Source organism: Phycodurus eques, chromosome 2 (assembly GCF_024500275.1).
Source record: "Phycodurus eques isolate BA_2022a chromosome 2, UOR_Pequ_1.1, whole genome shotgun sequence".
In the NCBI taxonomy this organism is placed as follows: Eukaryota; Metazoa; Chordata; class Actinopteri; order Syngnathiformes; family Syngnathidae; genus Phycodurus; species Phycodurus eques.
In genome coordinates, this window is record NC_084526.1 from 36,247,900 (window position 1) to 36,271,264 (window position 23,365).

Genomic DNA, 23,365 nt, shown 5'->3' on the forward strand with positions numbered 1-23,365 from the left:
ATAGTGAACTTTCCCAGGAGTGGCCAGCCTACAAAAATGACCCCAAGAGAACAGCAATTACTCATCCAGGAGGCCACAAAGGAACTCAGGACAACTTCTAAATAACCGCAGGTCTCTCTTGCCTCAGTTATGGTCAGTGTTCATGACACATCAATAAGAAAGAGAATGGGCAAAAATGGCATCCATGGCAGAGTTCCAAGGTGAAAACCACTGCTGACCAAAAAGAACATAAAGGCTTGTGTCTTACTTTTGCAAAAAAAAGATCTGAATGATTCCCAAGACTTTTGGAGGAATATTATATGGACTGACGAGATGTAGGTTGAGCTTTTTGGAAGGTGTGTGTCTCGTTACATCTGGCATAAATGTAGCACAACATTTCATAAAAAAGAACATCATACCAGCAGTCAAACATGGTGTTGGATGTGTGATGGTCGTGGGCTGCTTTGTTATTTCAGAACCTGGACAACCTGCTGTGATTAATGGAACCAAGAATTCTGCTCTTTAACAGAAAATCCTGACGGAGAATGTTCAGCCATGATTTCATGACCTCAAGCTGAAACACACTTGGGTTCTCCAGCAGGATAACGATCCAAAACACACTTGCAAGTCAACTTCTGAATGGCTTTAAAAAAAACAAAATGAAGGTTTTGGATTGGCCAAGTCAAAGTCCAGACTTGAGTCCAATTGAAATGCAGTGGCACGACCTCAAAAAGGCCGTTCAAGCATTTCTGCTGAATAGAAACAATTCTGCAAGTCAGAGTGGGCCAAAATATCTCCACAAAGATGTGAAAGACTCATTGCCAGTAAAAACGCTTCATTTCAGTTGTTGCTGCTGAGAATGGCTCAGCTAGTTATTAGGTTTCAGGGACCAGGTAACTTTTTTTTTTTTCCTTAATAAAGAAAATCACCATTTAAAAACAGCATATATACGTACACACACACAAACACACACACACCAATACTTTTTCAATGCACTGTATCAACAACACCCAGGAATGTCTTGGGCCTGTCTGAGCCCGAGCTCATCTGAGATGGACTGACGAGTCCACATTCCAAATTGTTTTTCAAAATCATGGCCGTTGTGTCCTCCGGGCCAAACAGGGTTTGCGTGGGTTTTCTCCGGGTACTCCGGTTTCCCCCAACACCCACCGAAAAAAAAAACATGGATGGTAGGTTAATTGAAAACTCTAAATTAAGACTAAAACCCCTCATTATTCTTGCATTTAGTAAATAGAAATAATTTTGGTCATCCTAATTGATCTAAAATATGAAATGATTAGAATCAGAATCAGAATCATATTTATTTGCCAAGTATGTCCAAAAAACACACAAGGAATTTGTCTCCGGTAGTTGGAGCCGCTCTAGTACGACAACAGACAGTCAATTGACAGAGAACACTTTTGAGACATAAAGACATTGACAAAAACAGTCACTGAGCAATAAAGGGTTGCTAGTTATCTGGTAATGCCGGTACAATTATTTATTTATTTATTTATTTTTTTGACAATTGCGCAAAAAGATGCAGAGTCCTCTAGCACTTAGAGCACTTCGAATGACTAATATAGCAATAGTCCGGTGCAATGACCATTGTGCAAAGGGCGCAGAGACTTCAAGCGAGTAGTGCGATAACCTGGGACAATGTTGGTTGTGCAAATGTTGCAGATACTCCTCAATCAGTGTGCAAATGGAGCAGATGCTACTCTGGCATGAGTGGCCAGTATTGGTCAACAACAGATGTGCAAATAGTGCAGCGTGGCGAGACTACTACAGTGAATGCACGAGTACTCTGATTTCATGTCAGACAGTGAGGGGGGAAAAAGCATATGCATGTTTTTATATAGCGGATGTAAACTTAAGTTGTTGGTTTTTTTTTTTGCCTCCATTGTATAAAATAATCCTGTTCACAAATAAAAAAATTGGCAGTGATTTAAAAAAAATAAACTGTTTGGTGGTATTTAATAAACTTTTGTGATAATTAATACACTTTTGACAATGTAAATTACAACTAGGCTTTTTTATTCACGTCAATCCTGCTCATATCTGTACAGGGAGAAGGACGGTGTGGAACTAACTAGAGATGAATCTTTAAAGTATCGCTTCAAGAAAGATAGCTGCAAGCATATTCTGATCATTAATGAGGCCACAAAAGAAGACTGTGGTCATTACAAAGTCAAAACAAATGGTGGCGAGTCTGTGGCTGAGCTCATGGTGCAAGGTGAGTGTTAATTGCATGTTGCTGTGTGCATATGCCATATATTGTATCAGTAACAAGATATGGAACACATGATACTTGTAGGACATCCAGGGGCGGTGACCCCGGGCATCCAGCTCGGGGGTGGGGTGATCGTGTGTGTGTGTGGGAGGGGGTCATCCGAGCGGGTTTGGATGCTTATTAAAGCCCGTCAGCGCCCTCCAACCCCCACCCCAGGCAACAAATGTATTTCTATTGGGCAAATGTCAGCCCCCCGTCGGGAAAACATTCCATCACCAGTCAGAATCAGTCATTCCAGACCTTTTACAGTCAGTCAGTTTTTTTTCCTGTATAACCTAACCTCGTATAACTACTCAAATAATAGTTTATCTTAGCTCCATTAGCTTGAAGCATTGAGAAACTACACTATATGACACTACATTTTACTGCTGCCATCATACGATACATCATCAATGAATATTACTGAGCCTGTACCAGAAGAATCCATGTAAGCTGAAGCCATGACATATCCCTACTAGATGTACAGTATGTTGGGGATAAGGAGCAAATATTTTTTTCTCAAAATGTTGGCATTTCCAACACACCAACGCTTGTGCATAAAACTTGGTCAGTGGCATTTTTAAATGTTTGTCTCAGTATTTTCTGGCAAATTCCTGCCTGGCTGTCCTCTTCTTCTGAAGGAGTACTTTGCATCTTTTAGTGTAGTATATTTACTTTTGTTCGCATTTATTCCCTTCACTCCTACCCTATAGGGGTTGTTGCTGATATCACTAATTGTTGTATTAGTAGCTTTTGTTTCCTCGATTTAATGGTTTCATCTCGGTTACTTAGAACACAAGTGGTTTAGTTCTTCATGACATTCCAAATGGTTTTATTGCCAATGGCCAATGTTTGCAGACAGATGTAAGTACAGTGCCTGGAAATAAAAGCCGAAAGGTTGATCCCTTATAGTCATCTTTTGATGTCAAACCCAGTTTACAGTCTACAGTGAAAACATTTGGCCTCACAGTTCCTTACTTTTGAAAGTGAGTGTGTATTATTCTCATTTTATTGTATTGCCTGTTAATGTGGTTATCTCATTTGGTTCCACCTGGTCCGAAGGCTCCCAGACTCTCTATTATGTACACAGCGGGGTTTGTTTTGACTGTCCAGAGAAAGAGCTGGAGGTCTACCAGAGCATCGCTGACCTCACAGTGAAGGCAAAGGATCAGGCTGTGTTCAAGTGTGAGGTGTCGGATGAGAACGTTAGGGGCATTTGGTACAAGAATGGAGTGGAAGTCAAGCCGGATGCCAGAATAAATATCACACATATTGGCAGGTGAGGTTATTTACATTCATGCCTCGTTCTCCAAATGTATTGCCAGGAGGGCTCAACCTTTGACCCTTTTAGGATCCACAAACTGACCATTGACAATGTCAAACCTGAGGATGAGGCAGACTACACATTTGAACCAGATGGCTACGCTTTCAACCTCTCTGCAAAACTCAATTTCTTGGGTACGAGTGACCACTTTTACTTTTACATTTGAAGCTTCTAATCTGTCAAAACTCCTTATCTCCCCAAAATTTTCAGGGTCTCTGACTAACTCATAAATTATTTTCCCCCTTTTCCAGAGGTGAAGATTGACTTTGTGCCACGTCAAGGTATTTATATTAAGAAGACCTAAATACAACAACCAATCAAACATTAGGTACACGTGCACAAGCTAAATAGATATTTATTTTTCCTTTAATGGGTGTCCTAATGAAATATGTTAGATAACAAAATTATGAGAAATGCTTCTCAGTGTAATTGTCACTCCACATCACTGAAAAGCCCAATAAAAAATATTGTTGAATTCTTGAATCAATACCGTACCTTTTAACGAGTTCTAAATTGATCATAGTTATGAAGATGGAATTATTCCCCTTGTATTGGATCTCATTAGAGATGATACATTTGGCCTCATTCACAAACTGTTTTTAAGAGTAAATTTCACATTTCATGAAGAAGGTGGCATTTACCAATTGTTTTTCTTAAAACCACTCCACAGAATGATACACATTTACAGTGAGTGTCATGATGGAGAAACATAAAATGTTTATTGCATTTAAGTTTGCCTACAGTTGTACAAAAATATTTCTAGGATTTTTAAAAACTTGGTTTTATAGGTCTTTGTCAACGTTTTATAGGTCTTTGAAAGTCAACTTTCTTTAAGAACAAATAAAAAAAAATGTTTTAACACACCGGACTGGTGAATTAGGTCCAACAGTCATATGGGATTTTGATTCATATTTTCTGCCTGTCCCACTTGCTGTGTGTTCTTTTATTTTGCTCCATAAGACCCTCCCAAGATCCACCTGGACTGTAGGGGTCACACAGCTGAGTCAACCATTGTGGTGGTGGCTGGCAATAAACTCCGCCTGGATGTCCCTATCACCGGAGATCCTGCTCCCACTGTTGTCTGGACCAAAGGAGGGAAGGTAAACGTGTAGCCTACATTGATCTGCATTTGTTCAAAATACACGTCATATTGCAATGACATACTTTTAACATGTTCCTCATCTTATCGCAACATTTTGGATATTTGTATCCTTCCATATTTGTGGAAATAGTTTGGAAAAGGATGTTTTCAACATGAGTGTGCTGTAGTGCAAAAACTAAGATGAATGATGGCATGTTTGCATGAGTTTGGTGTGACTTGAGAGCCCTGACCTCAACCCCATCACATACCTATGGAATGGACTACAACAGCTATTGTGACTGTGAGCCAAGCCTCCCAAATGAGTGACTGAATTGTAGTTTAGTAGTTTAGTTTAGTTTTCCAATAAGATGAAAAGCTTTTATAGTTGAGAATGGGGAACTGACTCCATATTCTCTTAAATGGTGCCATCTTGTTGTTCTAATGGCCAGTTTTCCATTTCCTTTAAGAGATAGTGATAGTCTACTTTCAACCTTTCAGAGACAGAAGGCATGACCGACGAGGAGTCAGTCATTTACAATGCACTCTCGGGCACACTCCTGCCATTGGCACATCTGTCAGCTTGGCAACCAACCTGTTAGCTTGGGTTCTAGGATCTTTTTATGGCTATTTTCGATTATCCATCTCAGGAAAATAAAAAATATGTCCATCCCTCATTAGCTAACAGCTGGACAAGATTAGTAAACAGAGGCAGAGTGAAGTGACGTCAGACAGCTGAGCGGATTCAGAAGCGATGCGGAATTGGCAACATTTCTGTTTGACGGGTACGCTTATCACCTGTTTTTTTAAATTTAATTGCACATTCTCAAAAATAAAACCTCATACCAAAATTTCAAACTGATACATTTTGTGTTGTAGTAACACTCTATCACAAGTTGCTGCCAATGTAAGCAGCCATGGCTAATGTTGGCTTGTTTACAGCGCTAATGGTAACTTAGTATTGCTAGCGCTTCATTTTTGTTGAAGCTGGACATCTTACTCTGTGACTGTTTATCACAACTACGCACTACGCATTACGAATAGCCATGTTTGAGATGTCAGTGAGGGGCGTGGCTTTCATCAAACTCTGGCTAGGGGATTAGTGAATGAAGTGAGGCTGAAAACTGCAAACTCCCTTTTCACTATTAAAATTCACAACATTAGTAGTATTTGTACTGTCTCTTGATCTTACAATTCAATTGTTGAACTTAATCAATTGATACTTTCTGGCCTACCAATTTTGAAAAGAGTCAAGGAAAACGGGAGAATCGATTGCAGAGCTTATCCATTCTCGCTGGCTTTTACAGTTTTGTTTTGCTCATAGGCTAGTTCTATTAAACCAGTTATAGAAGAGAAAGATGGCCCAACAGCCTCTTGGAACATGAAGAGTGGGGTAAGTGTCCACGCGTTTTACGTAAGAGTCGGAATTTATGCATGTTGAAGCTATCAGGTTTTATAAAGCTGCCGTCAGTGCTACATGCAGACATTTACAGTCAACCTCTATCCAATTTGGTCACAAGTAAATTTAATGCCAGTGAATTGGTGATAGCTTAAGTATGTTCTGTTAGCCCCTTTTATAAGCCCCTTCCACAATGCCTGTTTTCTTTAAGGCTCTTTCCTGGCTAGCCACCCTTTGTGTAAGAACTGATATGGGATGGAAGGGGATTTGCCAGCTTCCAATGTAGTATCAGAGGTGTGTAAGGTACTCAGCTCAAGTGCAATGTTTAACACCGAGATATCGTCATTGTGTCCCTGCGCAAGACATTTAACCCACATTGACCATGAATGAATGTGGTTGGATGTTTGGTGGGGGGCTGTACGGGCAGAATGGTAGCCATGCTTCCATCAGACTGCACCAGGGCAGCTGTAGTTACACAAGTAGCTTACCACCGCTAGGATGTGACTGTGGATTGAATGAATACATGTGCGCTATATAAGTGGTAGGCATTATTATTGTTATTAATGCACAAAGCCGCAACGGCTGTATGAATGCACAATATTCGGTGGTTCTATCTGAAGGGGATAGGTAAAAAAAAAATGCCTGATGTGCCAGTTTGTCAGGAAGACAGTGTAAAATGGGCTATTGAATAATCATCACACAATGATGAAAACACATTATATATACTATTTCACACACACAGACAGCTATGAAAACAACATTAAGTGCATGCAGTTACTCAAGGTCTAGCCACGAAGGCTATATAAGGTAAAGGCATGTTCTGAAAGAAGCAATAAGGAATCAGGGTGTGTGCAGCTATGAATGGTCCCTCACACCCACTCACTGGACGTAAGACTCAATAAAAATAGACAGGTTTGTGGGCCAACTCAGACTAACGATAACATAACTGTATCCGAGAGGTCTGCAGCCTATTTTGCGGGGCCAGGCTCACAACCGCTACCAAATATAAATTTTCACCGAGATTAGGACATTGCAACATTTGGTGAGTTTCAAGATAATAATAATTCCATTTGTTGATGCTGGTATGCCTGTTGAATTGCTTGCTTATCCATATATGTGGGCACATTTCAACCATGATGAGACACTCAACTCAAATAATAGTTTATCTTAGCTCCATTAGCTTGAAGCATTGAGAAACTACACTATATGACACTACATTTTCCTGCTGCCATCATGTGATACATCATCAATGAATAATACTGAGCATGTACCAGAAGAATCCATGCAAGCTCAAGCCATGACATGATGAGACACTTGTAAAATATTTGATATTTCAGATTGTTTACTGTACACTTGAGTGAGACATGTTTCCAATTTCCTTGTACCAGTGTAGCTAGGAAGCATATCAATGAGACAGACTCACGTTTTTTATTTTCTTCTATCCAAAACCTATGGGACCAAAATTTCTATCTCTCACAGAAATACCTTTTTGACCTACCACAATAATTTTTTAAGGCCCTTCTTGTCTTGCCCTCAGACCGGTCGTATTTCATCCTTTTACAGGCACCTCCAAAACAATGTCTGATAACTTCTATCCATCTACCCATCCTGTCTATTTCGATCCAAACCCTGTTTCTAAGTTCTACTGAGGCAGCGCCAGTCCCAGGTACTGTACCCTCAATACTGGCATCCCACAAGTTTCAGTCCTGGAACATTTGCGCTTGTCTCTAAAATGGTCAAATTCCCCCTCATGTCATGCAAGTCATGGCCAATGACAAGTGACAAAAAGATGGGACTCTCACAGAGCTGTGTGGAACGCCTACTCTCTTGGCATTTAGAGCTTTGCTATCTGTTCAACCAGATGGAATATAGCAACACCATCTGAATGCACCGATTTTAAAATTCAGCAATTTAAGTCGTTTACTTCTCATTTCTTGGGGATAACATACTTTACATAAAGTAAAACACCAGTCTTCCATATTGATGCATATGCATGAAGTATTATTTGATCAAATGGAGGGCTCATACACATGAAAATAGACTCTGCTCTTGTTTTCATGATGCAGGTCATGGCAGAGGGAGATGGCAGAGTCCATGTGGAAACCACCAAAGGCCATTGTATTTTCACTATTGAAGGGACTGAGAGGCAGGATGAAGGAATCTATTCAGTTGTGGTTCGTAACCCTGCTGGGGAGGACACTGCAGATATCAATGTGAAAGTTGTCGGTAAGAACATGAGCAAGTACTGTTCAACATCACAGTTGACAACGAACACCAATGGGGAGTCAGATCACACAATTCATGCAACCATAACCAAGTTGTGATTGGACACTTGCCAGTTATATTATCAAGTTAGAAATTATTATTTTTCCCATCAGATGTTCCAGATCCTCCCCAAGCTCCCAGAATCATCAGCGTGGGAGAAGACTCCTGTGTTGTCCAGTGGGATCCCCCTGTCTTTGATGGAGGACAGCCGATTATTGGTAAAAAAAATAGAAGGAAATGTTCTTTTTCAATACGATGAATGACAAGCCTGCTTAAAAACAGTCGTAAGGAACAGATCCTTAATCAAAACAAAATGCTTTTTGTATTACTCAGGATACGTGTTGGAGCGAAAAAAAAAGAAGAGTTACCGGTGGATGAGATTGAACTTTGACCCATACACTGAAACAACCTACGAGGCTAAAAGGATGATTGAAGGAGTGGAATATGAATTGCGAGTATATGCTGTCAATGGCATTGGCATGTCTCGTCACAGTCCGGCCTCACAACCTTTTGTGCCTGTTGGTGAGTCAAAAACATAAGATGCTGATTTTTTTTTAAATACCCGTGTATTGTACATAATTTAAACTTTCCATTTCCATTGGGCGTTGGCAAAATTATGTATTAATTTTGTTATAAGTGTATAAACCAACCATTCACAACATTCGGTACATAGTATAAGAGCCGTATCAAAGAATAAGTGTATTAAATATTTTATTTATACTCTCAGAGAGATATTACTTTAACAATATGTAGTATGTATGTAATTGATGTTTGGTGTTGTTTATAGAGGGAGCCCAGCTTTCTATTTTTAAGTAGTAATAATCACAAATATATACATATTTTATTATTGGATTGGCCCCTTATGATGACGACAAACAATGGACTTGGTTTTCCCTTGCCCGGACGCGGGTCACCGGGGCCCCCCACTGGAGCCAGGCCTGGTGGTGGGGCTCGAAGGCGAGTGCCTGGTGCCCGGGCCTGCACCCATGGGGCCCGGCCGGGCACAGCCCGAAAGGGTAACGTGGGTCCCCCTTCCCATGGGCTCACCACCAGGGGGAGGAGCCATTGGGGTCGGGTGCAGTGTGAGCTGGGCGGTGGCCGAAGGCGGGGACCTTGGCGATCCGATCCCCGGCTACAGAAGCTGGCTCTAGGGACGTGGAATGTCACTTCTCTGGCAGGGAAGGAGCCCGAGCTGGCGTGTGAGGTCGAGAAGTTCCGACTAGATATAGCGATAGACACAGATTGGGCTCTGGTACCAGTCCTCTCGAGAGGGGTTGGACTCTCTTCACTCTGGAGTAGCCCACGGTGAGAGGCGGCGAGCATGTGTGGGTATACATATTGCCCCCCGGCTTGGCACCTGTATGTTGGGGGTAGCCTCCCTCCGCCTTTGGGTGGGGGGACGGGTCCTGACTGTTGTTTGTGCCTATGCACCAAACAGCAGTTCAGAGTACCCACCATTTTTGGAGTCCTTGGAGTCGGTGCTGGAAAGCGCTCCCGCTGGGGACTCCATTGTTCTGCTGGGGGACTCCAATGCTCACGTGGGCAATGACAGTGAGACCTGGAAGGGCATGATTGGGAGGAACGGCCCCCCCGATCAGAACCCGAGCGGTGTTCTGTTATTGGACTTCAGTGCTCATCACGGATTGTCCATAACGAACCCCATGTTCAAGTATAAGGGTGTCCACACGTGTACTTGGCACCAGGACACCCCAGGTCGCAGTTTGATGATCGACTTTGTGGTCGTGTCATCGGACTTGTGGCCGCATGTCTTGGAAACTCGGGTGAAAAGAGGGGCGGAGCTGTCAACTGATCACCACCTGGTGGTGAGTTGGCTCCGATGGTGGGAAAAGATGCCGGTCCGACGTGGCAGGCCCAAACGTATTGTGAGGGTCTGCTGGGAACGTCTGGCAGAATCCCCTGTCAGAAGGAGCTTCAACTCCCACCTCCGACAGAACTTTGCTCATGTTCCGGCGGAGGCGGGGGACATTGAGTCCGAGTGGACCATGTTCTGCGCCTCCATTGCTGAGGTAGCCGACCGGAGCTGTTGTCGTAAGGTGGAAATCCCCGAACCCGTTGGTGGACACCAACGGTGAGGGATGCCGTCAAGCTGAAGAAGGAGTCCTATCGGGCTTTTTTGGCCAGTTGAACTCCTGAGGCAGCTGATGGGTACCGGCTGGCCAAGCGGAATGCAGCTTTGGTGGTCGCTGAAGCAAAAACTTGGGTATAGGAGGAGTTTGGAGAAAGACTTCTGGACGGCTTTGAGGAAATTCTGGTCCCCCAGGAGAGGAAAACAGTGCACCACCAACACTGTGTATAGTGGGGATGGGCGCTGCTGACCTCAACTCGGGAGGTTGTGAGTCGGTGGGGAGAATACTTCGAAGACCTCCTCAATTCCACTGACACGCCTTCCCATGAGGAAGCAGAGTGTGGGTTCCCTGAGGCGGGCTCTCCTATCTCTGGGTTTGAGGTCACCGAGGTAGTTAAAAAGCTCCTCGGTGGCAAGGCCCCGGGGATGGATGAGATTCGCCCGAAGTTCCTAAAGGCTCTGGATGTTGTGGGGCTGTCCTGGTTGACACGGCTCTGCAACATCGTGTGGACATCGGGGACAGTGCCTCTGTATTGGCAGACCGGGGTGGTGGTCCCCCTTTTTAAGATGGGGGACCGGAGGGTGTGTTCCAACTACAGCGGGATCACACTCCTCAGCCTCCCTGGTAAGGTCTATTCAGGGGTGCTGGAGAGGAGGGTCCGTCGGGAAGTCGAATCTCAGATTCAGGAGGAGCAGTGTGGTTTTCGTCCTGGCCGTGGAACAGTGGACCAGCTCTACACCCTCGGCAGGGTCCTTGAGGGTGCATGGGAGTTTGCCCAACCAGTCTACATGTGTTTTGTGGACTTGGAGAATGCGTTCGACCGTGTCCCTCAGGGAGTCCTGAGAGTTTGGTCCGCATATCCGGCAGTAAGTCGGACTCGTTCCCGGTGAGGGTTGGATTCCGCCAAGGCTGCCCTTTGTCACCGATTCTGTTCAGAACTTTTATGAACAGAATTTCAAGGCGCAGCCGAGGCGTAGAGGAGTGTCTTTGAAAATTCAGCTGGCAGCCTGGATGAATATACGGACACTGTCACATCCTATATCAGTTTCTGTGAAGAGGTTTGTGTACCAACAAAGTAATTTCGCACATTCAATAACAACAAGCCGTGGTTCACTGCCAAACTTAAGCAACTTCGCCATGCTAAGGAGGACGAATATCTAAGCGGGGACAGGGCCCTGTATAATCAAGCTAGAAACCTGCTGACTAAAGAAATTAACATTGCAAAGAGGAACTATGCAGCAAAGTTGGAAAAACAGTTTAGCGCTAACGACCCTAAATCAGTCTGTCATGCATTACAATCGCTGACCAATTACAAGCGACGGTCCCTCCAACCTGAGAACCATAGCACACTAGCCAACTACTTGAATACCTTCTACTGCAGATTTGAAAAGGGCACTTTCACAACCCCACACCCACCCAGCGGCAACACCGACCACTATCACACCTGACTTCTGCGTTGACCATCCACGAACAGGATGTGAGACGCATCTTCAAACAACAAAAGATTAACAAAGCGGCAGGCCCGGACCTTGTGTCCCCATCCTGCCTCAAAGTCTGCGTGGACCAGCTCGCTCCAGTCTTCACTCAGATCTTCAATAGATCTCTGGAACTGTGGGAAGTACCATCCTGTTTCAAACGCTCCACCATCATCCCAGTCCCCAAGAAAACTACAATCTCAGGTCTGAATGACTACAGTCCTGTCACCCTGACATCTGTGATCATGAAGTCCTTTGAACGTCTCATGCTGGACCACCTCAAGAGCATCACAGGTCCCCTGCTGGACCCCCTGCAGTTTGCCTACCGAGCAAAGCAGGTCCGCGGATGATGCAGTCAACATGGGACTGCACTTCATCCTACATCACCTCGACAGTGCAGGGACCTACGCGAGGATCCTGTTCGTGGACTTCAGCTCAGCGTTCAACACCATCATCCCTGAACTCCTTTCCTCCAAGCTTCTCCAGCTCAGCATCTCGCCTGCCATCTGCCAGTGGATTTACAGCTTCCTGACGGGCAGGACACAGCAAGTGAGGCTGGGAGAGACTACCTCATCCACACGAAGCACTAGCACTGGGGCGCCCCAAGGTTGTTTCCGCTCCGCTGCTCTTCTCTCTCTCCACGAACGACTGCACCTCAACGCACCCGGCTGTCAAACTCCTGAGGTTTGCAGATGACACCACTGTCATCGGTCCTCATGAAGGACGGTGACGAGTCTGCATATCGACAGGAAGTGGAGCGGCTGGAGCTGTGGTGCGGCCGACACAACCTGGAGCTGAACACGCTCAAGACTGTAGAGATGATCATGGACTTCAGGAGGCATCCTTCGCCACAGCTGCCCCTCACGCTGTCCAACTGCCTTGTGTCAACCATCGAGACCTTCAAGTTCCTGGGAATTCTCTCAGGACCTGAAATGGGCGATCAACATCAACTCCGTCCTCAAAAAGGCCCAGCACAGGATGTACTTCCTGCGGCTTCTGAGAAAGCACTGCCTGCCACGGGAGCTGCTGAGGCAGTTCTACACAGCGGTCATCGAATCTGTCCTGTGTTCTTCCATCACAGTCTGGTTTGGTTTTGCTACAAAAAAGGACAAACTCCGACTGCAACGGACAAACAAAACTGCTGAAAGGATTGTCGGTACACCCCTACCCACCCTTGAGGACTTGCACGCTGCCAGAACTAAGACAAGAGCGTGCAAAATCCTCTCTGACCCTGCACATCCCGGTCACCGGCTCTTCCGGCTCCTTCCCTCAGGTAGGCGCTACCAATCAATGCAAACTAGAACTAGCAGACATTCCAACAGCTTCTTCCCTCTTGCAATCAACTTCTTAAACAAGTAACTTACAATTCCATTGCAACATTCTGCCAATTTATTTTGTACTGAGTTTGTTGTCACATTTCTGTCGGGCCAATTATATACTACTCGTGCACTCACTGTAGTAGTCTCGCCACGCTGCACTATTTGCATATCTATTGTTGACCAATACTGGCCACTCATGCCAGAATAGCATCTGCCCCATTTGCACACTGACTGAGGAGTATCTGCAACAATTGCTCAATCAGTGTCCCAGATTATCGCACTAGTCGTCACTTTAAACTGCATACACCCCTTGAAGTCTCGGCGCCCTTTGCACAATGGTCATTGCACCGAACTATTCCGAGATTAGTAATTCGAACTGCTCTGGACTCTGCATCTTTTTGCACAATTGTCAAAAACAAAATAATAATGGTACCAGCATTGCCAGATAACTAGCAACCCTTTATTGCTCAGTGACTGTTTTTCTCAATGTCTTTATGTCTCAATAGTGTTCTCTGTCAATTGACTGTCTGTTGTTGTACTAGAGCGGCTCCAACTACCGGAGACAAATTCCTTGTGTGTTTTTTGGAATTGGCAAATAAAGATGATTCTGATTATGTAATTGTTGTACATGGTCACACTGCCACAGGTGTAAGATAAAGTAATGTTAATGTGGTAAAGTGACACAAGTGTGGTGGTTGGTGCATGTTATGATGTTTCTCTTTAACACATTATTGGATATATCAGACTGATGCTCTTCCAACCTAAGTGTCCTACTTCTATAATGTATTGCCATCTTAACTCCTTTTAGAGAAAGAACACTTTTTATTGTAATAGTTTCTTTAATAATATTTTTTTTCTTAAACATTCATGATATAATAATTCAAATGCTTTGAATACAAAACATGCATGTCAATAATTACACTTATTATTGTGTACAGTGGTAGACCTTTGTCAGTTCAGCAGTGTGACGCGTAAATATTTGTAGTCGCTATTGCACGTTATGATTTTACAAAGTTGCTGATATTTACCATGGTGCAGTGATTGCAGAGCAGGCAATGAGATATGAAGAGAGAGTGAATTATTTGGTGAAAAAGGGTAGACAGAGGGAGTACTGCAACATAGTGCGATACAATGAAGATTCCTTTTCAGCATTCTGGCCTCATGCTGGTGTAACCAACGGGGCAACCATGCATTCCTTTGCTCATAGGTGGACATTTTGTAAGTGACAAGAATGGTTTGAGTGTTAAGTCTAGTTCCCCTTACATGATTAAACTGTAAACATTTCCTGCTGCTGTGACCTTCTAACCTTTAACTACTGACAAGCATTCCCGTCATTTCTTGCACAGCTTGTGCTTGGCTTCTCTTCTGTGACAGAAAGTCTTGGCCTTAGTGGTGACCAGGCCATAACTGGGATTTAACACCTTCCAGTTTGAATGCTGTCAACATGTGAGAAATAAAATGTACATGCCGAACTGTCTGTCCACACAAACTGAAAGACAAAAGAAAAAAACAACAACATGGTAGAGAAATAAATTCTTCCATGATTGTTTTTAAAATCAAGCAGCAACGTAGTGTGTAGTTTCATAGGAAAGGTACAGTAAATCACTCCGCGACAGTATTCAGGGATATGACTTTTCGTTTCTGTATAGTATATTTTTTTTGGATGATGCACTGAGATACACATTTGCTCATTATATTTTACAGTACAGTACATATCAATGAACAGTATTTACGAAAGAGGGAAAAAAATGCTCCTTCCTATTCTCTTGCTCATACCAAGGGTAATCCAATGGACAACTAATAACACAGCAAAAAAAAACAAGATGTGGTGCCAAGGAACTGTCTGGAGAGGTTGGAGACGTATGTTTCTTATTCACATAGTGCTGCCAAGAGCCAAAGTGAACAATTGTGGGAGAAGAGTTGTCCTTCACCTGTGGAGACAGGTGAAGGACTCTAAATTGCTCATAGGTGTCAATGGTTGTCTGTCTCAATGTGCCTGTGATTGACAAGGCTGCAACATATATAGTATGATGTGAAAAATGTTAAGTAGGTCTCAGTGCTTTCTGAATATACTGCAGCTGTGGAAACATCTTTGATTCTTCTTATAATTCCCGACATTAATTTGTCAAATATGTCCTGAAGGGATTTGAACATTTGTACTGTTGACTGGATCTCTGTGTGCTTCTGTGGTAGACAGGATAGCAAATGCTAAAGTAGCTTTTATGGGGTCATAGATTCTTTTGAAACATGTCTCGTTGGCAGAAAATTACTCATTAGGTTTAACTCTGTGTTCATTTATTCACCTAATATGATCACTGTAATGTTTTAACTGACAATAGAGCCCTTCAAGATGCCCTGTGTGCCTCTTTCAGCTCCGACAAGTGAGCCCATCGGAGTCTGCGTGGATGACATCAGTGACACTTCCATCACACTCAAGTGGCGAGCGCCTGAAAGGATCGGCTCAGCTGACCTGGAGGGCTATGGGGTTGAGTACTGCAAGGAAGGCAGTAAGTGATGGAGCCAAACCACAACATGATCAAAAATCTCATAAATGTAATGTTCTGAGGATGCTGGATTAAAGAAAAACAAATACACCTGCTGGTACTTTTTCCATCGGTAGGGCACATCCACCCTCGGTCTGCTCTGTTCTGGAAGAGGTGACAGAAAGAACAAAGATTATTATTATTATTTATCAGTAGATAGTAAAGGAGTAAAGTAGATAGTACAGTTGTTGAGATTAAAAAAAAAATATTTCCAAGTACCGTATTTTCACGACCATAAGGCGCACTTAAAAGTCTTAAATTTTATCCAAAATAGATGGGGCTCCTTATAATGCGGCGCACCTTATGTGTGCTCCGAGTTTCAAAATCTGTAAATGCTGTTGTGTGACATTGATGAGCGCTCCGCTTGACTGACTGGGAGGATTTCCTGCCGACACGCTGCTTATATAGAGGAAAGGCGGACGTGACTAAAGGGGGAAGGGTGCGCGTGAAAGAGGACGCTAAAGGCACACCCCCAGTAGGTATATAGTGCCGGTATGTGCAAACAACATCGGTTTGGCTAAGGACCCCTGAAAATGGCCCCTACGGAGAGACACACTTACGAAGCACAGTTTAAACTGCAAGCTATCAGTTACGCGGAGGAACATGGGAATCGAGCAGCCGCGAGAGAATTCAAGATCAACAAATCCATGGTTCGCAAATGGAGGAAGCAGGAAAACGGCGTCATTATTGCTGAACAGCCCCCCGGCAACGAGACTGACTCCGACAATGACGAGAGGGAACCCGGCATGTTTGATGGAGAACTTTCCCAGCTGTTCATTTCGGATACAGAAGATGAGGACTTTGATGGATTTATGGATGAGGATTGAAAAAAAAAATGACGTGAGTACATTGTTAACTACTTCAATAAAGTACAGCCAAACTCCATCCATCCATCCATCTTCTACCGCTTATCCGAGGTCGGGTCGCAGGGGCAGTAGCTTTAGCAGGGACGCCCAGACTTCCCTTTCCCCAGCCACTTCATCCATCTCTTCCGGGGGGATTACGAGGCGTTCCCAGGCCAGCCGAGAGACGTAGTCTCTCCAGCGTGTCCTGGGTCATCCCCGGGGTCTCCTCCTGGTGGGACGTGCCCGGAACACCTCACCGGGGAGGCGTCCGGGAGGCATCCGAATCAGATGGCTCCTCTCGATGTGAAGGAGCAACGGCTCGACTCTGAGATCCTCCCAGATAACCGAGCTTCTCACCCTATCTCTAAGGGAGAGCCAGGACCCCTTGCGGAGGAAACTCATTTCGGCCACTTGTATCCGGGATCTCGTTCTTTCGGTCACGGCCCACAGCTCGTGACCATAGGTGAGGGTAGGAACGTAGATCGACCGGTAAATCGAGAGCTTCGCCTTTCGGCTTGGCTCCTTCTTTACCACAACGGATCGATACAAAGTCCGCATCACTGCAGACGCTGCACTGATCCGCCTGTCGATCTCCCGTTCCATTCTTCCCTCACTCGTGAACAAGACCCCAAGATACTTGAACTCCTCCACTTGGGGCAGGATCTCATCCCCGACCTGGAGAGGGCACGCCACCCTTTACCGACTGAGGACCATGGTCTCACATTTGGAGGTGCTGATTCTCATCCCAGCCGCTTCACACTCAGCTGCGAACTGCTCCAATGAGAGTTGGAGGTCACGGCTTGATGAAGCCAACAGAACCACATCATCTGCAAAAAGCAGAGATGCAATACTGAGGCCACCGAACCGGACCCCCTCTACGCCTCGGCTGCGCTTGTCATGGTCTGTGTTTTGGTTTGGGTTGTGTTTAGTTTTGTTCCATGTTTTCCTGTGTTCCATGTTTGTCGTGTGCTCATTAAATTGTTGTGTCCACCTGTTCTCGTCTGCTTTGTGTCGACCAATCAGCTCTCTCCAGCCACTCATGTCTTGTCCAGGTGTTCCTCGTTGTCTCGTCTATCTGTTTGTATTTAGTTCCGTGGTTTCTTTCAGTTCTTGTCGGTTCATTGTCGTTGTCACATGTCTCTGCCATGTCATAGTCGTCAGTTGTCTTTATCATTGTGGTATGTCATTGTCAGGTGTCATTTTCCCTTTCTATTCCACGTCTTACTCACAGGTCATAGTTTGTTTCCAGTTTTAGATATTTGAGTGTTACTTTGATTTGATTGGTATCTGTTGTGGGACTTTGTTCAGTTTTCCCTTTTCTAAGATTAAATATTATTTTGAGACTCCTGCACTCCTGCCTTGCCTCCCTGCTTCCCTGCAATTGGGTCCACCATGTTCTTACCTTGTGTTACTCGCCCTCGCCCTAACCACGTACGTGACAGCGCCTAGAAATTCTATCCATAAAAGTTATGAACAGAACGTTTCCGGTGAGGGTTGGACTCCGCCAAGGCTGCCCTTTGTCACAGCCGAACTCACTGTTTACATTGTTAAATACTTCAGTAAAGTAAAGCCGAACTCAGTTTTGCTCCCACTGCCTTTTTAAAAACATACGCTGGCATGCATGCTTGCGTATGTTTTAGCCTGCATGCATGCTACCGTATGTTTTAAGCTACCGTATGTTTTACCATGCCTGCGCCCAATAATACAGTGTGCCTTGTGTTAAATAGAGAAATAGACCCCGTAACTGAGACTGCGCCTTTTAAAACGGTGCACCTTATGGTCGCGAAAATACGGTATGTAATTGGATTCAATATTTTTGTAACCTGCCTTTTTCTTTTTGACGGATACAATGACAGAATACCTACACTCATTTAAGCATTCAGTCATTGAGCATATCCATCCATCCATTTTCTGTCCCGCTTATCCTCACTGCGGTCACGGGCGTGATGGAGCCAATCCCAGCTGGAGCCAATCCCAGCTGCCAAGAGGCGGGGAACCCCCTGAACTAGTCGCCATCCAATCGTAGTCATTGAGCATAATAATTAATTGTTCATTGTATTTTCTGTGATTCTACAGTCATATAATACAATGGAATTTAGAATAGATTTTATTCTCAACTGTTTATGAAGCCATTTAGAGCATTTCTTATAAAAGTATTGGTGAATCAGGCCCATTGTTTACCACAAGCTCAGGTCAGTACTACAGAAAGACCACAGTTGGCTTAAAAAGTAATAGAAGTAATTGACAATAAAACTAACAGAAAAAAATACAGGTGAACGTGTTTGTGCTTTTCTAAACAGTTTCCATCAACTCTTGTTTTGTATATTCTCAATGCCGATTGGCTGTCACGATGCAGCATCACATGAATTTTGGCTCGTGAAAAATTTCCACTCGAGTGAATCGGCACAGAAGCAAATTTCCGCATGTTCACCTAACTTGCGTTCTCGTCGAATGTGTTTTTCGTGTTGCGCGGCACAAATTTGCGCATTTGTATTAACTTTCTATGTATTGACATTGCGTGAATAGTTAAATTTGTGTGAGGAGTGAACGCACCATTAGAGGGATTTGTGAAACAGACCTGGCTTTAATTATTTTTAATTTTGAGTGAGTCGTGGTGTGTTGTGTGTCTCCTGAGCACAGCGGATGAGTGGATACCAGCAATTCAGGGTCTGACCGAGAGGACCTCACTGACAATCAGAGAGCTCACTACAGGAGACAAGCTGCAGTTTCGTGTACGGGCATACAACATGGCGGGCCCGAGTGCAGCCGCCACACTGGCTCAGCCCATCACTATCAGAGAGATCATGCGTGAGTGTGGACTTCCTTGGGTGAATGCTCAGGAGTGAAATCATGGAAAATGTTATGTTCATGTTCCATTCATGATTTGTGATTGTGTGTATTTTTCTTGAGTAGAACGGCCTAAAATTTGGCTTCCCCGAAATCTCCGTCAGACTCTAATCAAGAAAGTTGGAGACACTGTCAACCTTGTGATTCCATTCCAGGTGCAGTAGGCTGGATTCTTGCATAATTTATGTTACTTTCTGCTAAATTTAAGTCTACTGAGGTAATCTACAGCTAAATAAATAAAATTAATAGCACATAGAGAAAGAGACGGTGTGTACAGCTCTCATTCAAGTCTGATGGCAGTGTAACTCATCTATGATTTTTTTTTTCTTATTACCCAGGGTAAACCCAGGCCCAAGGTTACGTGGAGTAAAGATGGACAGCCCTTAAATACCACGCTCGTTAGCGTGAGAAATAGTGACACGGACACGATCCTGTTCATCCGCAAGTCAGAGAGGAAACACTCAGGGCAGTATGATCTCCACGTGCAGATTGAGAACGTAGAAGACAAGGCCAAAGTCATGCTGCAGATTGTTGGTGAGTAGTAAAACCACATAAAGGCCCGAGCTCATATAATGCACATATACGACTGCTGTTCAAAAGTCATAGGCCAAAATTAGCTTTGTTGTTTTTGTCAATGCATAAGTGTTCTGCCAAGTTAACGCTTCTCGTCGTTATCGAGATCCTTACCAAGACTGTACTGTGCAGAGTACCATTTGATTTTTAACATGTTTGACATTTTATTGTACTGTAGATGTCCCAGGACCCCCTGAGGCCCTGAAGGTTCTGGATGTCTGGGGCTTCAATGTTGCCCTCGACTGGAAGTCCCCAATAGACGATGGAAACTGTGAAATAGCTGGTTATTGTATTCAGAAAGCCGACAAAAAGACCAAGGTTGGTATTGCGTGAAGTCAAGTGAAGGGCATCTGTCATGATGATGCTGAATGAGCAGTTTAGATATTGCAACCTCTAGTTTGTCATTTTGGTGGTCACTGAAGACGAGAAGAAGAAGAAGAATCCCCTGTCAGAAGGAGTTTCAACTCCCACCTCCGACAGAACTTTGCTCATGTTCCGGGGGAAGCGGGGAAGATCGAGTCCGAGTGGACCATGTTCCACGCCTCCATTGCTGAGGCGGCCGACCGGAGCTGTGGCCATAAGTTGGTTGGTGCCTGTAGTGGCGGCAATCCCCGAACCCGTTGATGGACACCAACAGTGAGGGATGCCGTCAAGCTGAAGAAGGAGTCCTATCAGGCCTTTTTGGCCTGTGGGACTCCTGAGGCAGCTGATGGGTACCGGCTGGCTAAGCGGAAGGCAGCTTTGGTGGTCGCTGAAGCAAAAACCCGGGCATGGGAGGAGTTCAGTGAGGCCATGCAGAAAGGCTTCGAGGAAATTCTGGTCCACCATCCGGCGTCTCAGGAGGGGGAAGCAGTGCACCATCAACACTGTGTATAGTGGGGATGGGGCGCTGGTGACCTCGACTCTGGACGTTGTGAGCCGGTGGGGAGAATACTTCGAAGACCTCCTCGATTCAACCGACACGCCTTCCCATGAAGGAGCAGTGTCTGGGTTCTCTGAGGTGGGCTCTCCTATCTCTGGGGTTGAGGTCACCGAGGTGGTTAAAAAGCTCCTCGGTGGCAGGGCCCTGGGGGTGGATGAGATTCGCCCGGAGCTCCTCCTGATACGGGCCGTTCGGTTCCTGTACGACCGGAGTCAGGGTTTGGTCTGCATATCCGGCAGTAAGTCGGACTCGTTTCCGGTGAGGGTTGGACTCCGCCTAGGCTGCCCTTTGTCACCGATTCTGTTCATAACTTTTATGGACAGAATTTCTAGGCGGAGCCGAGGCGTAGAGGGGGTCCGGTTTGGTGGCCTCAGTATTGCATCTCTGCTTTTTGCAGATGATGTGGTTCTGTTGGCTTAATCAAGCCGTGACCTCCAACTCTAACTAGAACTGAAGCGGCTGGGATGAGAATCAGCACCTCCAAATCTGAGACCATGGTCCACAGTCAGAAAAGGTTGGCATGCCCTCTCCTGGTCGGGGATGATATCCTGCCCCAAGTGGAGGAGTTCAAGTATCTTGGGGTCTTGTTCACGAGTGAGGGAAGAATGGAACGGGAGATCGACAGGCAGATCGGTGCAGCGTCTGCAGTGATGCAGACTTTGTATCGATCCGATGTGGTAAAGAAGGAGCTAAGCCGGTACCTGTATTAAATACAGCATGAGCTGTATTAAATACAGCATGAGCTGGTGGTAAATCCTGGCAGACGGCACAGTGAACAACTAGTTGGCGCATCTGCCTCACAATTCTGAGCACCCGGGCTCAAATATGGCCTCGACTGTGCAGAGTGTGCATGTTCTCCCCGTGCCTGCGTGTGTTTTCTCCGGGTACTCCGATTTCGTCCCATATTTCAAAAACATGCTTGGTAGGTTAATTGAAGACTAAATTGCCCATAGGTGTGAATGTGAGTGCAAATGGTTGTTTGTTTATATGTGCCCTGCGATTGGCTGGCACCAGCACGCCCACGACCCTAGTGACGATAAGCGTTTTGGAAAATGGATAGATAGATGGATGTGCAATGATCCTTGTATTTGCACGAAAATCAGGATCCGCCGGTATGTGCCCCTCGACAAAGAGGCGCTGTCTACAAAAATAGAGCCCAATGTGTTTTAACTCTCTCTAGGAAATGTTTTAATGCTTTTTTTAACAACTTTGAAGGAATGGTTCACAGTCTTCGATCAGTACCGCAGAACCAACTGTGTTGTGTCCGACCTAATCATGGGTAATGAATATATCTTTCGAGTCTTTGCCATCAACCTGGTGGGTCCCAGCCCAGAACCCTGCAACACAGAGGACAGCGTCTACATCCAGAAACCCGGTAGGTGGGACTGGAAAGACACAATAAGGACACTGAGTTATTGCCTTGATTGAATGTAGTCATAAGTGTCATCACTAATGTCAGCGAGAATGTGCAGAAATGTAAACTGCACAACTAATTTCATACATCTGCAGGAATGGACTGGAAGCCTGCCACCTACAAGGAGGTTGACTTCTCACAGGCGCCTAAATTCACACATCCATTAGTGAACCGTTCAGTCATAGCGGGGTACAATGCCACGCTCAGCTGCTCCGTCAGCGGCATACCCAAGGTCAGTGAGTTCATCGCACTGCCGTGAGGTGATTTATAGATTAGATGCCAAATGAGCCATTTGTTTAACAATCTGCTAATTTATCATAGTTGCAGCAGTAATTTTAATTTGTTTTTGTTCGCAGTAAAGGTGAAATAAATACATTTTACTTGCATGTTATTTTATTGGCTCAAAGTTGAAGCACAGAAAACATCCGCTAATCTATCGGAATAAGTAATCATACATAGACTTATTATTGAAAAAAGAATAGAAAATGTGCACCATGCAACACTGAAAAATAACAAAACAAGATTGCAATTAAACAGAAGCATACTGTACCATTACAGTAGTAGTTGTACTTTATTATAACATTCTCTAATCGAACATTAACACAAGAGGTAGGAATTTCTTGCCACCACAGAATTTTTATTTATTTATTTAAACTTTATTTAACCAGGTCGGTCTCATTGGGATTAAAAACCTGGCCAAGACAGGCATCAGCAAAAAACACAAAGAAGTTACAGACATACAGTACAAGAAAATGCACAGTACAAATTAAGCAAACATTTTGGATTTAACCATCTATGAGTGATACCTGCCTCCATTGTTTCAAATAGCTGAACTAAAACATTGACATTCCATTGAAACTGCTTCCATTTCTTTCAACATGGATTTAAAAACACTTAAGGACACCAGTTCCTTGATCTTTAAGTCATTCTGCAACAAATTCCACGCTGTAGATTCAGAGTACCCAAAAGCCCTTCTCCCAATTTCTGTTCGAGCCTTTGGAACAGCCTGATAAAAACACACAG

General features: G+C 44.5%; 1 protein-coding gene across 1 annotated transcript in view; it reads left to right on the forward strand.

Moving 5' to 3' along the window:
- mybpc3 (myosin binding protein C3) overlaps nucleotides 1-23,365 on the forward strand; it is a 49,495-nt gene that overhangs the window by 18,612 nt on the left and 7,518 nt on the right. The window contains exons 15-29 of the mRNA XM_061670520.1: nucleotides 2,049-2,215; nucleotides 3,365-3,530; nucleotides 3,603-3,709; nucleotides 3,827-3,856; nucleotides 4,536-4,675; nucleotides 8,119-8,278; nucleotides 8,431-8,535; nucleotides 8,651-8,839; nucleotides 15,571-15,705; nucleotides 19,227-19,394; nucleotides 19,500-19,588; nucleotides 19,772-19,967; nucleotides 20,185-20,324; nucleotides 22,144-22,303; nucleotides 22,438-22,574. Coding sequence (XP_061526504.1) covers nucleotides 2,049-2,215; nucleotides 3,365-3,530; nucleotides 3,603-3,709; nucleotides 3,827-3,856; nucleotides 4,536-4,675; nucleotides 8,119-8,278; nucleotides 8,431-8,535; nucleotides 8,651-8,839; nucleotides 15,571-15,705; nucleotides 19,227-19,394; nucleotides 19,500-19,588; nucleotides 19,772-19,967; nucleotides 20,185-20,324; nucleotides 22,144-22,303; nucleotides 22,438-22,574 — 2,089 coding nt within the window. The remainder of the gene's footprint in view (nucleotides 1-2,048; nucleotides 2,216-3,364; nucleotides 3,531-3,602; nucleotides 3,710-3,826; nucleotides 3,857-4,535; nucleotides 4,676-8,118; nucleotides 8,279-8,430; nucleotides 8,536-8,650; nucleotides 8,840-15,570; nucleotides 15,706-19,226; nucleotides 19,395-19,499; nucleotides 19,589-19,771; nucleotides 19,968-20,184; nucleotides 20,325-22,143; nucleotides 22,304-22,437; nucleotides 22,575-23,365) is intronic.